At 33.7% G+C, this 16,854-nt stretch overlaps 1 protein-coding gene across 3 annotated transcripts; it reads left to right on the top strand.

Annotated features, from left to right (window-relative positions):
- The first annotated feature begins 396 nt into the window (after positions 1-396).
- Positions 397-15,150, top strand: LOC145572228 (uncharacterized). Of its 3 annotated transcripts, none has more exons than XM_081631230.1 (19): positions 397-824; positions 1,068-1,881; positions 1,985-2,074; positions 2,159-2,348; positions 2,479-2,560; positions 6,469-6,537; positions 6,827-6,908; positions 7,037-7,096; positions 7,227-7,279; positions 7,350-7,516; positions 9,456-9,621; positions 11,032-11,089; positions 11,207-11,263; positions 11,338-11,583; positions 12,022-12,083; positions 13,334-13,390; positions 14,201-14,294; positions 14,457-14,597; positions 14,821-15,150. In XM_081631230.1, exons 2-19 carry the CDS (start codon positions 1,108-1,110, stop codon positions 14,923-14,925), a joined length of 2,553 nt encoding a protein of 850 aa, XP_081487356.1. In that variant the 5' UTR covers positions 397-824; positions 1,068-1,107; the 3' UTR covers positions 14,926-15,150. The 3 variants fall into 3 exon arrangements, with proteins under 3 accessions (XP_081487356.1, XP_081487357.1, XP_081487355.1); XM_081631231.1 differs by having other exon boundaries at positions 952-1,881; positions 1,985-2,053; XM_081631229.1 differs by having other exon boundaries at positions 952-1,881.
- The last annotated feature ends 1,704 nt before the right edge of the window (positions 15,151-16,854 follow it).

Here is a 16,854-nt window from a genome sequence, read left to right as displayed (position 1 = left end):
GAATTGATAACTGGTAAAAAAAGAAATAAGAACGTAATTCAGGATTGCAAAAACTGAGAAATGAGAACTATATTTAGAGACGGCCGGACGAAAAGTGTATTAGATTACAAAATATGATATTTGGGTTACATCAGATTAAACTAGAGTTGTTCAGACTCCGATCAAATTAGGTTCAAATTAGGTTAGAATTTCCCAAAAAAGTTTGGGGTTTAGGGATTGCCAACCCTCATTCTAGTCTATCCAAAAATAGAGAAGTCTTACTAAAATCTTAGTTGTCTTTAAAACCAAAAATCAATCTCTAAACCCCACGTGTACATATACTGGGCCCCACCCTAATCCTACAAACAACAGTTATTGTTAACTCAAAATCATTTCATTTCACACTTGATTTGATCATGCTCTTTTTCTCGTACCTTCCATCTGTCTCGCCGTTACTCCCCACTTTTTTCCTCAACAAATAAAATATTACTTTCTTCTTTCATTTTATCTTTTTTTTTTTTTTTTTATTTGTCATTTTCATTTTATTTTTTACTGAAAATTTCTTCACTTCTTTCTTCCTCAAAATTCTCGACCGCGAAATCAGCTTTTTCGTTTGCCGCTCAAACTTACCTTCTTCTTCAAATCAAATCCTAAAACCCTAAATTTGTCTCTTTCTCTTTTTCCCCCTTTTTCTGGAAATTAAAAATCTCAGATCTATTTTGTTTTTTATTTCGTTTGTGGGAATTTTGAATTTTTCATAACTGAATCTCCGAAAGATCTGTCACTAAATTCAAAAATTAGTAACAGTTTTATCATGCAGATTTAAATCTACAACATCTGAAGAGGTAAATTTTCAATTTAATTTCAATCTTTGAATCGAATTCAATTTTAATTTTTCATTCAATTTCGTATTTTCTTTCTATCTTATAGATTGTATTTGAATTTACAATTTTTTTTGATTAATTAATTTAGGATTGTTCGACGGGAGATTGTTATACAAGTTTTCTTGGAATGGTTTCGTTCTTGCATTGATATTGGAATTTCAATTTGGATGGTGTTGTTATTAAATTGGGAATTTTCTTATACAGATTGGTGTTGCAATTGTTGGTCACATCATAGTAGATTAATATGGGAGAAAGGGAAATTTGTGTATTGCTTGCATTACCCTGTTACAATGCCGAAAACCCAAAGAAAGTCAGAAATGAATTGAAGAGGGAACTGGGTTGTGTTGTTAATGAAGCTGAGTTAGGAGCTTTACCTAGTAGAAAGAAACATGCTAAAGAAGAAGCTTTAAATACGAATTGTGATGATGTAACATCGGAAGTATTGGACCCAACTCGGCCAATTATTTCGTCGAAAATCGAAAATGATGATGGAAATGAGATTGAGAATGTATCTAGTTTGGAGACTACTACTTGCAGTCTTCCTGTTGAATTAGGTGGCAGTAGAAATAATAAGAATAATCTAGTTAATCCTGATGAAATAACTTCTGAGAGTTCGGGGAACTCTTGCTCAGTGAGCTGTAGTGATGAGGTGACTAGGGTTCGTGGCTGCACCGGAGTCTCTAGTTCTCAAGTTACTCTGGAAATTCCTGAGCATGCTAGCACTACCGGGATTCGAAAGATTACTCTTAAGTTTAGTATGAGTAAAAAGAAACATGAGAACAAAGTACTTTCCATGACACCTCGGGTTTTGTCTAATGGACTCCATGATGGAGATTCAATTATTGATTCAAATGACGAGGTTGGATTGGATGATTCAATTGATCGCGTTTCATATAACATGGAGTTGAAAATGTCGAAGAAGGTTGTCCCTGATAGCTACCCCACCAATGTAAAAAAGCTGCTGTCCACTGGTATATTGGAAGGAGCAAGAGTGAAATATATTTCCACCTCTGGGGAGGTATTTATGACTCCGACTTGTTCAATAAATGTTATGTAGTATTCAGTTGACATTTCTTTTTTCATGTGGATCTAACTTGCTTTATATGGTTTCCACTTTCTAGAAAGAGATACCTGGGGAAATTCGAGGTTGTGGATACCTTTGTGGTTGTTCAGTATGCAACTTTACCAATGTGAGCTACTTGCACAATATGGTTTGTCTTTTTTATTATTTATTTTTTTTTATTTTTGAGCTTCACTACATATGTGATCTTACAGTACTTTCAAATTATGAGCAGGTCCTTAGTGCATATGAATTCGAGCAGCATGCTGGAGGGGCGAAAACTAGGCATCCAAACAATCACATTTTTTTGGAGAATGGGAGGCCAATTTACAGCATTATTGAAGAGTTGAAGACTGCTCCACTTGGAATGCTCGAGGAAGTGGTGACTGATATGGCTGGTTCATCTGTCAATCAAGCTTGGAAAGGTGAGTTTTTAACCATTTAATTTCTGTCTTACTGGAATTGCTGAAGGATTATTAATTTGCTGTTATCTTGATGTGTCCGTGGCACTTCGTGTACAAATTTTTTTTACAAGCTTCTGTATGTATGCTTCAGTAAATCTACAACCGTGCAATCAGTTGGTTTCGACAGAAAGGAAGTATCAAAAATCTGCAAGCTTTCCTCTGTCACATCTGAGGTAAGAGCAACTTTCTTTTCTGTTAGTTTGCATCACTCTATGCTCTTTTGTTTTTGTTTTTGTTTCTAATTTCTGTTCACTCATGCAATTTGCTTTACCTGAAATTCACGATTGATGTTTCTAAATGATTAATAATGTTTAGGATTTTCATTGAGTTTGCTTGGTCGTCTAAGAGTAAAATATTTTCCTTTGGAAACCTCCTTTATAATAATCCTAGACTTGTGATGGTTCAAACTAAATATAAAGGGTTAAGGACCTTTTAAAAAACGTAAATGTTGATGATTGAATTGTTAGGTATAAATTGACCTATGTGTTATTGTTGGATATAATGGTATTTGTCAACTGTTCTTAGATGAGTTAGATCTATTTGGAACTGTGAGATTTCCTTGGTTATCTAGAAAAGAGAAATGGGAACAATTAGATATAACTAGTAGAGTTGAGAAATCTCCTAAGTAAATGCTATCTCCATGTACTTAAATTTCTTTTTAGCCTCAAATGGAAACAAAACTGGTATTGTCGTTATGTAATGTTGGGAACTCATCTTATGTGCTTCTCACATGTCTTTTCCAAAAAAATAAAATGTCGTGCCTTACTGCTGAACCATTGCTCCATTCCATATGGTTCATTTTCCTCATTTCATTCTTTTTAACCATTTTGGCCTTTACAGCCTTCGTTTTAGTTGGTTTTAATCCAGAGCCCAGACATTAGTTTAAGCCATTGGTTTTCAGTCAGTATTTTTGACTGTCTTGATTTTAACTGTCTTCGTATGCTTCACTGGCAAGATAGCATTCAAGGAGATGATGTGCATAGTAAGTTTTTTGAAAAATAAAGTACTACATAAGATATATAGATGATCTAAGGCACACATTGCTGTACTTTAGTACTCTATCTCAATTTAATTGTCACACCATGCTTTGCACATAGTTTTATGTGATAGGTTGTCGATTTTTCTTGTATTAAATGATAGCAGATACGATGATAGATGGTATATGAGTTTTTTTATTTGAATGAGAGAAGGTGTTGAACCTAACTTTTGGTAGTGAGCAATGGGTCCATGTCATAAAAGGAAGTCCATGTCATTAATGTGTTACATTAAGACAGATGTAAAAGGTAAATGTGGAGATTAAATAGAGACGGAGGGAATATTTATTATAAATTAGTTTTTCTTGTTTTCTGTTCACTAAAGATGAAACGTTTGCACTATGCTCTGCTGTTAATGACTTGTTTATTTAAGTCCTTTTCTTGGTTTGTTTTAACTTTTTATCCAAATACGATTCACTTATTGCTGTATGAGGTATTATTCAGATATAAATGAAATTGTAATATTTTATATGGGAATTCTGCTCTGCCCAACTGTCTTGAAGTCAGTTGTGACGTATTAATGACAGACTGTATGTAGTGAAACAATGAGTTTTCTTCTTTTCTAAGCATCAGAAGTATATGTGAAATTTGTACTATAGCAAAAATGGCATCAGAAAACAATATAAATTTCCTTCCTTTTTTGGGTTTAAGGGTTGGATTTTGTACTTCTATACTTGTATTAGGAATATTTTGTCAAAGGCAAATGTTTGTTTGTAGATGTGTCCCTAAGATATACATGTGCACTACTAAGTTGTAATCTTACATTCAACACAGTACATGACAAATAAAAGCTGCACTTTTATTTACACTTAGTTTTAGAAGATTTTTTGTGTGTGGGGTATAAATCTAGTATTCTAATGTAAAAAGTGGGGCAAGTGGGGTATGGAAGTAGTTTTGTAATGCAAAATTGTGCAAGTCTGTTTTGAGAATTAGTATTATAATGTATAAGTGGGAGTATAAAAAGTAATACTCCCTATGGTTTTTTTATATGTTCTACTTACATAGGTTTAAGATTAATTTTTTTTTTTTTTTTTTTTTTGAAAAGTTAAACGAATGTAACATAAAGTAGGATAAAGTAAGAGAGAGTGTAAACTGGTGGTGGTGGGGTGTGTAAAAAAGGTGAATAAAGTACGAGAGTGTGTGAAAGGCGTATTTATTGTGGGGTAAGATGATAAATGGATTATGCCTAAAATAGATTGAAGCAAATTGCTTAGAACAAAAAAGAATGGGCAAAAATGGAAGTTGGTAGAACAAAGTAGAATGTAGGGAGTATATAAAGTGTGGTAGGACCTTACTATATATGTAGATGGTGCATTTATTCATACATGGTCAACTTAAGTGACTGATATTTTTTAGAATCGGTGGGATATACTAGCAAATACTTGATTTCTTTTGTAACTCGCCTAACAATTATGGATAACTTATCTTCTTTGGTCTTTATTTGGCCATCAAAATTTCTAAACATTCATTAAGAAGCATTACCAGAATCTGCTTAATCCTTATTTAACTTGGGTTCATTTTCGAAAATCGACCATCCTCTCTAGCATCTGAATATGTTATGTGTCAACATTACCCATGATTTTGAATGCAGTTGCCTCTAATGCTCATACTGAACCAATTTGCTACTCTTATCCCTCTTAAGTCACAAGTGTTTATAGTCTATACTCAGGATTATTTATGAGGAATGAAATTTTCTGGTTTGGAGCTTGATATGCTGAAATTCCATTGTGGTAACCCGCTAATTATTTCTCTATATTCCTATTTGGTTGAGCAATCTGACATAAGGTCATTTAAGTAGCTAGTCTCCATTATTGTAAGAATTCCATCTAAGGATGACTTATTAACGTTCTCTTCTTCTTCTTCTTCTTTCCTATTTGGTTGAAATTCCGGATATATGCATATTGGTATATGGTTAAGTGTCACTTAATCGCCTTGTACTTTTTCAATCTCCATTCTGTTCCTTACAATAAATATCACTTTAGTGATTTGATGTCTTAAATTTTACGCTTCTATTTTGGAAAAGGTGCTACAATCATCTAAATACATCTTTCTACCCGCTACCAGAAAGGCATAGTTCATACATTTAATATAAAAACACCCCCATTATCTTCTTTCACATACAATTTTTTAAGATAAAAATTGATAATCAAACAAATTTACACCTAAAACTATGTGTGATAAGATTAATTTGAAAAGTATCATGACATTTAGGGAGATGCATAATGGAGAAGGTCATGTCACTTTCTTGAAGAAGAAAATAGATAATTAGAGGTGTTAGAGCTTATTTTTTGTCAGACATGTGAAGTAATATCAAACTAAAATGTTATGAGCCATTGGCTTTGTTTGAACTTTCTACTTTGATTGTGCTTTGACAATAACATATTATGAAAAACAAAAATTAGTTCCACCTTTTAACATTTTCCAATGCACATGGAATAAGATTTTACCAACTACGTATTTAAATAATCTGTCAAAAAAGTTGATATTATAAAACTGCATCTTGAGAGGAATAAAGATTTCAAATAGAACTAACAAAATAGAGGTATGGATAAACTGCTATATTCTTTTGCTACCTATTGGTTGATGCTATCTTCATGGTTTTGAAGTCTGTTCTTCTTAGTATGCTAGATATTTAAGGCTAATGATTAAATGGAGAGTGGTTTGTGGATTACAAGTGCACAAATTGTGATGTTGCATGATATTAGTATTATTGTAAACTATAACACAACCTTTCATGAACTACATCGCGTGGTTCTGAGTTTCCTTAGTTTAGTCATTCAGATCTCTTGGATAGTTTTGGGAAATTTATGATATCTCCTTTGTCTTCAAAAAATTTACTCTTACACCGAATAAATTTCTCAGTGTCTCAAATAAATGTATGGATTATGATCAAAGATTAGTCAAACAAAGAGCATTACCGTTAAAACTTTTGGGAAATTGGTTGGACCTCAAAAGTCTCTTTCCTTCCCTTTACATTGGTGATATTGGTATGCATGTGCAAGCTAGTATTGGATGCAATATTTATCTTTTGAGTTTCATGTCTACAGGTCAAATGATTCTACCTGTTTCGTCACTGGATCACATAAGAGAAGTTTTGAAGGTGGTGTTAAGAAGAGGTAATGATGATTCTTCCCATCAAGGTTTTTAAATCACGGCTGCATTATGACTGCATTGTGATTGCATTGCATAGGTTTTTAGCTTATCGCGACCTTGTTATTAAGCCGCAATAGCTGCAAACCATCCACATTGCCCATGAATGTAGTTCTGAGACTGTTATTGCAATCACAGCCACACTTGATATTTAAACTCTGTGCCAATTTTTCAAAGTCGCTACTTATTTTTGGTGCTGCTTTTTGTTTTGTCATTACACTCTTCTTAAAGCTTTTTGCATGGTTCATGTACCAGGGACAATGATCTGCACCGGTTGCTCTTTCTGCCAAATGGGCTTCCAGATGGTGCTTATTTGGCGTACTATGCTAAAGGACAGGTAAGCTATAGAAAAATATTTTTTTCATCTGAACTTGTTTCTGTTCAATATTGCATTTCTTGGTTTTCCTGTATTTTTCTTTTTATTGGGAGAGTTTGTTTGTTATTATGACATCTATTCCGATACAGAAAATTCTTGATGGTTACAAGCAAGGGAATGGTATTGTCTGTGGTCATTGCGAATATGAGGTATTTTTTTAACCGCTGGATTTTTTTTTTAATTTTTTCCTTTTTTTTTTTTAAAATTTTTTTTTATGTATTTTTAACCTCTTTGTTCTGGGTTTCTTGATGATCACTTTCTCTATCTTACACATTGCAGATTAGCCCTTCGCAGTTTGAAGCTCATGCAGGATGGGCTGCCAGAAGACAACCGTGAGTTTCATTAATTTGTATTTTTTGGTCTAATTTTCGAGATGGCAATTGATAATATGATCTTTTACAGCTATCGTAACATATATACTGCCAATGGGCTTACTCTCCATGACATAGCCATGTCACTAGCTAATGGACAGAAATTCACCACTGGAAACAATGATGACATGTGTACACTATGTGGAGATAGAGGAGAGCTTATTCCTTGTAGTGGCTGCCCTAGAGCTTACCACCCAAGTAAATCTCTTTTCATAATCTTTGATGTGAAGTATTGTACTTGTTGAATTGTTCTGAGCTTTTATTTCTTTCATTTTATTATTCTGTTTGTTTGTGGATATTATATGAACGAGCTGTCTTTCAATTGCTTTCTGCAGTAATGAGTTATGTGAGTCTGTGTCTTTTCTTTTTTTAATTTTTTGTATTACTTGTATTATTATTTTTTATTATTGTGTGCTTCTTCACAACTTTATCCCTAATTTCCTCGGCTCCATTTGGGTAAGGCTGTGAGTTTCCTTATCTTTCTCAGATCTCTCTCCTGTCAATCTGGGTTTTAGATTTTGAGGATAAAAAATATATTTCTTTGATTATATTTTGCTTACATGGTTTCACAATTCACTATTTTCATAATTTTCTTAGATGGAAAATTGGCATAAATGCCACACTTTTAAGTGGTAGGAAAGTAACTAAATCTCCCTTTGTTAATTTTTAGTCAAAATTACAGATGGAATGGGACAGAGAAATTTTGTCGGCCAGACATTTTAATTAAAAGAAATACAGTTGATAAAGCTCTCTAATTTATATACTTTCCACCTCTTGATGAAATTGTTACAACCAAAAAGAGCTAAAGTGTATAAATTTAGATGACCACATAGCATTTGAGAGAAGGGAATGGAGGGACAAGATCACGTTTGATGATCACTGGAGATGAAATCTTTGTTCATGTAGCCAACCCCATCATTGCGATTAAGGCTTCGGTGTTATTGTTGCTGTTGAGCTATAGAGAAAGATACTCTGTATTAATAGTATTCAAATTATTAAGAAGTAAGATAACATATGTATTGATTTTATATGTATTACGAAGTATATTTTTCTTTATGTATTGTTTTTTCCTTCTTGTTCATTACCTTTGTTTGATAACTTTGAGAAGTACAAAACCCAGATGTCAGATATGCTATTTTGAATATAATTATCTTCCTACAAATAGCTTTCATTTTCTCTTTCCTACTAGTTCCACTTGTATTCCTTTACAGATATTGTGTTGAGGATGAAAATTACTTCAGATCATCAACAAATTTATTGGTCAAACAACCTCTGCAAATAAGAAAAGTTTTATTTTTTTTCTATTTTTATTCTTTTTGTTTACTTGTATATCCAAGCATAGTGTTCATTGGGTCAGGGGTATTTCGCTGCACACGATTGATATGGCTTATTGAGACATTTAGGAACAGAGCACATGAATTTATCGTAACCCCTACCAATGCAGAATTTTGAGTGTTGTGACCCTTGAACCCATGGACTCTAAAAGTTGCCCGTTGAATCTATAACATTCTATGTACATTGTTTACACCCTCCTTCCATTTTCGTTTTCCCTTTTCTATCTTAGGATGTCCCTCAATGTATGCTCCACTGCTTTTAGCTCAGTAAACTAAACCCACCCACCCAAATATTAAATATTGTGGCAAACACAAATGGTGCATACATAAAAGGATGGGGGCATTAATTATTTTCTTTCATTATCTGTGATTTTTGTTAAGTAAGGAATATTGTAAGCACAAGACAAAGTATATTATTTCCAAACAGAGAGAAGAATAGGTACATTTACCTGAGTTCGCAGGGCATAGAATCACCCTTCTTGCTTTTGATTCCTCCTAGTCCTTTAAGTAGATTGTGGTTTACAATGAACTTGTTAATTAGGTTTATTCAGCTCTTCATCTAAGCATTGGATAATAGAATGCTGTTTGTTTATTAGTTCTACACTCTAGTTCATTTTTAATGTATGCTAGTGGTGGTGGAAAGCTATTAATGTAAGCCTTGTGGAGACGTGGTCCAAGACCACCTGAATATACATATACTATATGCCTTTTTCTTCCCGCATTTTCTCTGTAAATATTCAAGAACACCTGAAATTTGGAATATCTTATTGAAATAATGTTTTATTGTTTTATTTTATTTTCAGCCTGTCTGCATTTGCAGAGTGCCCCTACGGATGATTGGCGCTGCCCTGATTGTAATGATAGGAAAGCTGAGGTAGCCTCTTCAAATAGCTCTAAGCCAATTATCATCAGGTTGACGCGCGTTGTAAAGAACTCTGAAACTCTTAGTGGCGGTTGTGTTCTCTGCAGGTTGGTGACTGTAGGTGATATGTTGCCCTTGCCTCTGCCCCTTCTTCCTTTGTATTTATGCTATAAATTCTCTTTGCAAAACTACTAATATGTATTTATTCAATGCCGGATGTTCTTGTATGTTTGATTACATTGCATGCTCATGTCTAAAGAGGGCATGCAAAATTATATACTTCTTCCTTTAATTTTGCGACATGCGAGGGGTGGGGGGGGGGGAATGCATTAGATTTTAGGTAGTGGAAAGACGAAGAGAGAGGCAAAATAACAAGGGTATATATGGGTGTTAAAATGGGTATGTTGCAATATTAAAGGAACAGAGGAAGTAAATGCTACCAGTTTTATAATCATTCTAGAGACTGCCATGAAGGTATTCAGTATGCTTTGTATACATTTTAGCTGACTATCGACTGGGTTGTTACTACTCACTAATCAGAAAAGCCACTTGTGGGTGTATTAATATAGTTTTCTTAATACTGCATGTTGGGTGTGTTATTTCATTTGGTGTGTTCTAACTGTATTGTTCATGAGTTCATGAATAAGACCTTAGTAGGATCTATAGTTACCATGGAAGAATGCCGGCTCCATGTTTAGTACTAATAATCCTAGCACACTTTTTGTATGCATTAACACTAATATTATATGCTCTTTACAATTTGCAACCATTCTAACTTATCCTATGACTACTCATAACTGTTCATTTTACTTTTAAAGTCCTCACACAAGATTCTCTTTTATACGTAATTAGATGATATTGATTGCTTTTTTTTTTTTTTTAAAGTAATTTGTTGCGAATTTCATTGATATTTCTCTGAACTAGATTATGTTGTTTCTATTGCATGATAAATATCCCCAATTTTAAAACAAAGAAAATCTTGAATTTAGAACTGGTAGTTTGGTGAAGTTATTTGTATTTTGGTGTTAATTTGTTTGAGAGAGATATTTATTCTAATTTTCAAGAGTGAGTAAATTGATTGAAAGGTTGGAGGGCTTTGAGAGTTCTGATAAACTTTTAAAGACAATTATGATACATGGTTAAGATGACCTCAAGTGTTCTTTTACTTTGACTATGAGAAAATTTCAGCATATTGGACTAAAACTGTCATACCTCCACACATTACAATAAATTCCAGATTCTTTTAATACAGAAATAACAATTGTTACATATTTATTATCTCATGTTGTGCGATCTATTCCCTGCAGCTTATACAGTTAAATTATATTTTCTTGAGGAATTGATGAGTATTTGTCTCCTTATTTTCATGCTTTAGAGCGATTTTCTATTATTCATGTCATAGGTTGAACCGTTGAAATGTTTAATGCTATACTCATTTTTTTTTTCTAAGAATGCTTCATTTGACCGTATTTGTTGCTAAGTGATGCTGATGGATCTTTTGTCTCTATTGTGTCCAGGGCAGATGATTTCAGTGTTGACAACTTCGATGATAGAACTGTTATAATTTGTGACCAAGTATGTTTTTCTACCTTTATCTATGTGATTTTACATAGTATATCATTCTCTTATCCAGTTTCTCTCGTTCTTCAAGTCCAGATCCTCATAAGTATTGTTTTACTTGTGTCTAATCAGTGTGAAAAGGAATATCATGTTGGTTGCTTGAGGGGTGATGGGCGTTGCGATTTGAAAGTAAGTGACTGCTTTGTTACGATCTTATGAATTTTAATAGACTTTCTCTTAATCTCTATCACAATTTACTGCAGGAACTTCCCAAGGACAAATGGTTCTGCTGCGATGATTGTGATAAGATTTACGTTGCTTTAAGGGATCTTGTTGTAAGAGGGTCAGACTTGATTCCATCTTTAGAGTTGATCAAAATCAATACGAAGCTTTTGGAGAAAGGATTGAGTGAGGTCGCTGATAATGATATTCAATGGCGCATATTGAGTGGGAAATGTCGCCGTCCTGAACATCTGCCTTTGCTTTCTACTGCTGTTTCGATATTTCGAGTGAGGATATATCTGCATCTTAATTTCTTTTGCTGTTTTTGTTATTCTGCGTGGTTGAAGATTTTGCTATTATTGATATGAGGAATGGATGTATTTCTTTCTCATTCTGAATTTCTGATATTTATGTGAAGTTACTTAATATGATTATGTTTTTGTTTTTACATCATTCTTTTTTGGACATGTGGATTGATTTGCATCACACTTGCAAGTGCACATGCCCATTTACATATGAATGTTTTGGGCTTCCTGTGTGCACTTGCTTGTGATAAGTGTGTGTCCTTTTTCATCGTGATCGTTAATATCTTCTCCAGCTCTAAAGGTTTTTTTCTGTTGTAACTGTTGTAATGTTGAATTTTTTTTTTGAACTTGCTCTCATACTGCTGCAATTATGCTGATTAATTTTTAAATTGCATTGTTATATTCTTCTTTTCTATACAGGAGTGCTTCAGTCCTATAACTGCAAAGACTGGGCGTGATCTAATTCCTGTAATGGTTCATGGGTAAGTTCATTAAATGGATTTATATGCTTTTGGATGACTGGAGTTCTGGCAGTATCTATGACTCCATCTTAATGTTTTTACATGCTTTTATTTCCAATATTGATCGCATCATTTGCTGCTAGCACTTTTCTGACGGTTATGAGTCACCAACTTGTGCCCTAGGTTCAGGGCTTACCGCTCATACCTACTGATGATACTGTTGTTGGGTTGATTGGGGGATGGGGACTACCATATATTTGAGATTAGGTTATGCTTTTTTGTTCTTTCCAACGTTTCTACTCTGGGGGCTAGAAACTGTTTTCACAGTTTAATTATTTGCTAACATGGATTGAATTTGACCAATAAGAGTTATGCTGCATGAAAGTGTGTTCATTACATACTTTCCTGTAAAACCTTCTGTTAGGGGCTATGTGAACATTTAAATCACCTTTATTCTGCTTTTATTCCATTAACTTTAATGTTGATGTGATTGACTGTTTCATGAATATTGTATGAAGCAGCACAACAGTGTTCAGTCATCTTGTTTTTTAGCTCAAGAAATGCCTTCCCAGTTTCCATGGCTATCTACAATGGAGGTGTTCAGAAGGTTTGGGTAGAGGACCAAATTTATGGGTAATGCATAAGGTGTAAATCATAAATATAGAAGAAGATATAAGCTGAAGGCAATTTAACTTATGTAAGGAAATATTGAAAAAGTTTAATGGGTGTAAGATAAATTAAGATAGAGAATGTCAAAAAGAGAATAAAAAGTGTGGAAATGTGAATTATTGTGGAATTGAGGGGGTAAGATAGTAAAAGGGGTAGACCTAAAATAGAACAAAGCAAAATTAGTCAATTATAAAAGAACAAACTAAAATTGAAAGTGAATAGAACAAAAAAGAACGGAGGGAGTACAAATAATTTCAGTCAAATTAAGTCTTTAGGCAACTTTTCATGCAAAAATAAGTTTATTTAAGACAGAATAATTTGAATAGATTAGAGCCTTGAAAATTTATGTGCAATATTTTCCCATTGATGTCTGTTGTATCATGAATTACTCGTACTTCACAATAAAACATACAATCTTGCTGTATCTTTGTCTCCATTTTGTGGATCTGATTTATGCATTAAAGTATGAGATGGTGATAGTTCTTTTTATTTTTATTTTTATTATTGTCTGGACATAAAGACCATAAAGGTCTCAAACTTTATTTTCTTATCAGTTTGCACAGCCTGTCAGCTGATTTTTATTCATCGTTTTTTCTTACCAGGAGAAATATTTCTGGCCAGGAATTTGGAGGAATGTATTGTGTACTTTTGATGGTTAAGTAAGTTTTTTGTTATAAGCTAAATCTCTCTCTTTCTACCCACACACACACGTTTTAGAAAGTTTTTTTTTTTTTTTTTTTTTTTTTTTTTTTTCCTTATTGTAATCTACCACATCACTTTTTTATGTTATATGTTGTCGAATAGTGTTAACTGATTTTTTTTCGATTTTTTTTTACTTATAAAAATGATAATATGCGTTGTCAAGGGTGAGTGAATGGTGCACATGGAAGCGATGAGTAGGAAAGTAAGGGATAGAGGAATATTTGGAAATTGCATTTATAAAAGGATAATAGTAGTTCTTCTCTTATCTCCTTTGCACACTAAACAAATATATATATATATATATATATATATATATATATATATATATATATATATATATATATATATATATATATATATATATATATATATGTATATATATATATTTGTTTTCTTTTTTTTTTTTTTAAAAAAAAAAAAATTGGGTGCATTTAACATATGTGTGCTAGGAATTAACATGGTTTCTAGCACTAGTAATGGCAGAAAACAGAAGAAATAGGCTGATTATATTGATTAGATGAGAATTACACTGATTTGGATGATAATTTCACTTTCGAGAGGTGGATGCTCTCCTAACATGAGCTTTTGAGAGGCTCACTCTCTCCCAATGACAAACTTCACATTATTCAACATGTCCTTTTTCCTCCTAATGAGGCCTATTTATAGAAAATCTTTCCTAAGAAACCTCTAACTTATTCTCCAAGTTACTACTAATAGACTATGACTAACATGCCCACCCCTTAATATTGATTCTTGGCAATGTACAGGTCAGTTGTCGTGTCAGCTGGTCTTCTTAGAATATTTGGTCGTGAAGTGGCTGAGCTTCCCCTTGTGGCCACAAGCAAGGAATATCAAGGAAAAGTAAGCATTCGATCTTGGTCAATTAAGGAATATCTTATGAACTGTGCATTTTCTTATTATTGACAAGTCTTTAAAGTGGGCATTGAGAGTGACTGTCAGTTTTAAGGTATTTTAAATTTAAATAAATGTATATTATATATTTATTTTCTGATTTTGTTGCAGGGTTACTTTCTTGCATTATTCTCTCGGATAGAGAAGTTACTTTGTGCCCTGGAGGTGAAAAACTTAGTGCTTCCTGCTGCCGATAAAGCCAAATTTATGTGGGTAAATAAACTTGGTTTCAGAGATGTTAGCCAGGAAAGAGTAAGTAGACATCTATATAATGTATATTCAAATTTACAACATATAGATAAAACATATGTATGATTGCATCTGAACAACGCAATAGAGTGAATAGAATTGTGAAGCTGCCGGAAGTAGCTGCCTTTTGACTAATTTGTTGGAATTTCTTTTTATAATATTAATTGTTTGTTGAATACCAGGGAGTTCTTCAAACACTAACTTGTGTAATTTTGTCTTTTTGCAGTTGTCTCTGTATACCAGGGATTTTCAGTTGACAGAATTCAGTGGAACAGTTATGCTGGAGAAAAGTGTAGAGGGAGTTATGTATGAATCTGGGCTATCTTCCTGATTATTGGAGCTGTCATAAATAGGTGGACTTCAACGAATCTTCGCCTCACAGGTGAAAAGGGAAAGATAGAAATGGGAAGGAAAGTTTCTTAGATTTAGAAAATACTTGTTCTTCTTTTAGTAGGATTTTGTAGATTTTGTTTTCTTTCACTTCAAATTTTCATGCTACAGAGCTTTTCTAGAAGACCTGGGCTGCATTTGCAACTTAGAAAAGAGTAAAAAGAAAGAGATTTTGAGTGTATACATGTTAGTAGTGGAATTGTTGATGTGCTTTTTCACTCTTATAATAAATCTCTATAGTGGTCATAAGAAACAAAAGTGTTTCATTTGTAAATAAGCTTGCAGATAACAGTTTTTGTTAGACAAGCAAATCCTGTAACAAAATGTCTAATGCAATATTTATTGCTCATAAAAGCATTTATTACAAAGTTGGTTTTTGGTTTAGAAGACTCCTAGAAAAAGATGAAAAAAAAGAGATTTTATTGTGTTTGTTAATATTGGCTACGTGTATATGCTTTGCATGTAAATTGCTTGGGTTTTTGAATTAGAAAAGCATTGGGTGGGTCGGAGTCACAAGTTTGGTGAGTCAACCATAATATAGATTTACTTTATATGCAATTACGTGTTCTCCCACAATTTTTTTCTCTCTTCAAGCTCTTGACTTCCCTTTCTCATTTTCTCAACCTCATTCCCAAATAGAGCTGTCAAAAGCTGACCCGACCCGAAATACCGACCCTAACCCGACCCTAACCCTAACCCGTCTGAACCCGAAAAAATGGCGACCCGAACCCGACCTAACCCGACCTGAAACCAACCCTAGACCCGAGTTGACCCGAGCATTTGAGACCCGAACCCGACCATGACCCGACCTAGAGAGGACCCGACCCGAATATGACCCGTAAATTATTGACCTGAACCGAACCCGACTCAGACCCGATAATGACCCAAACCCGATTTAACCCGTCAAAACCCGAATTCAACCCGACCTGTTACTAACCCGACCCGAGGTCAACCCGACCCGTTCCTAACCCGACCCGAATTTAAACCCGACCCAAACTCAACCCGACTTGTTATTGACCCGACCCAAATTCAACCCGACTTGGAGTACTCTGCAAGAATATATTATGTGGGATCTTACATTAACAGGTGATGAAATTTCACTAAGATAATATTGTAGTATATGATACAAGTAAGCCTTGTATAAGAAGGCTCCATAAAACAGAGAACTGGTGGAGAAAAATACAGCTATGCTAATGAAATTCTTTTAATACAAATGGCAAATTAAGAGGATCATAGGAAAAGCTAGCAAAACCAAGACATGGAATGAAAGCATCTCCATAACAATCTCAATATATATAATTACGTGGCTGAAAAAGTGAAAAGCAAGCAAACAAACAAAATTCGACCTAAATTAATTTTATCACTAATAATGCTTTGCACAAGAGGCCTAGTAATAATCATGTCATAAAACATCAACAAATTGGAATTATTTCCATCTAATTTGCTCCATTGCACATAGGGGTCCAAAGGGCATTTCATTCTCATCAACATATGACAAAGCTGGTCTCTCAGAACTTACCCAATCCAATCCCAATAGATTCCTTAAATCATAGTTTTCCCTACATTAAAATTCTATTTATGATCTAAAAAAGAACTTATCAGCAAAATCTGCTTTAAAAGTAAGGCACAACTTATCACATAATCACAACACAAGCAAAAGGATACAATCAATCCAGTAAACTTAAGGAGATACCAACCTGTTGAGTATTAGGATCAATGTCAAAGACTTTAGTAGGACTGCTTTCAATCAGTCCAGTAAACTTGAGCATCTGTATTCACCTTAATGGTGTCTGCAGCAGGGGGATCTAGTCATTTTGTATGCCAACAGGGATAGGAGCACTTTATTATACTACAGAAAAATATCCAACAA

This window comes from Chenopodium album, chromosome 12 (assembly GCF_948465745.1).
Source record: "Chenopodium album chromosome 12, dcCheAlbu1.1, whole genome shotgun sequence".
In the NCBI taxonomy this organism is placed as follows: Eukaryota; Viridiplantae; Streptophyta; class Magnoliopsida; order Caryophyllales; family Amaranthaceae; genus Chenopodium; species Chenopodium album.
Note: the sequence above shows the minus strand (reverse complement) of the source record. Positions and strands in the feature narration are given on the sequence as shown.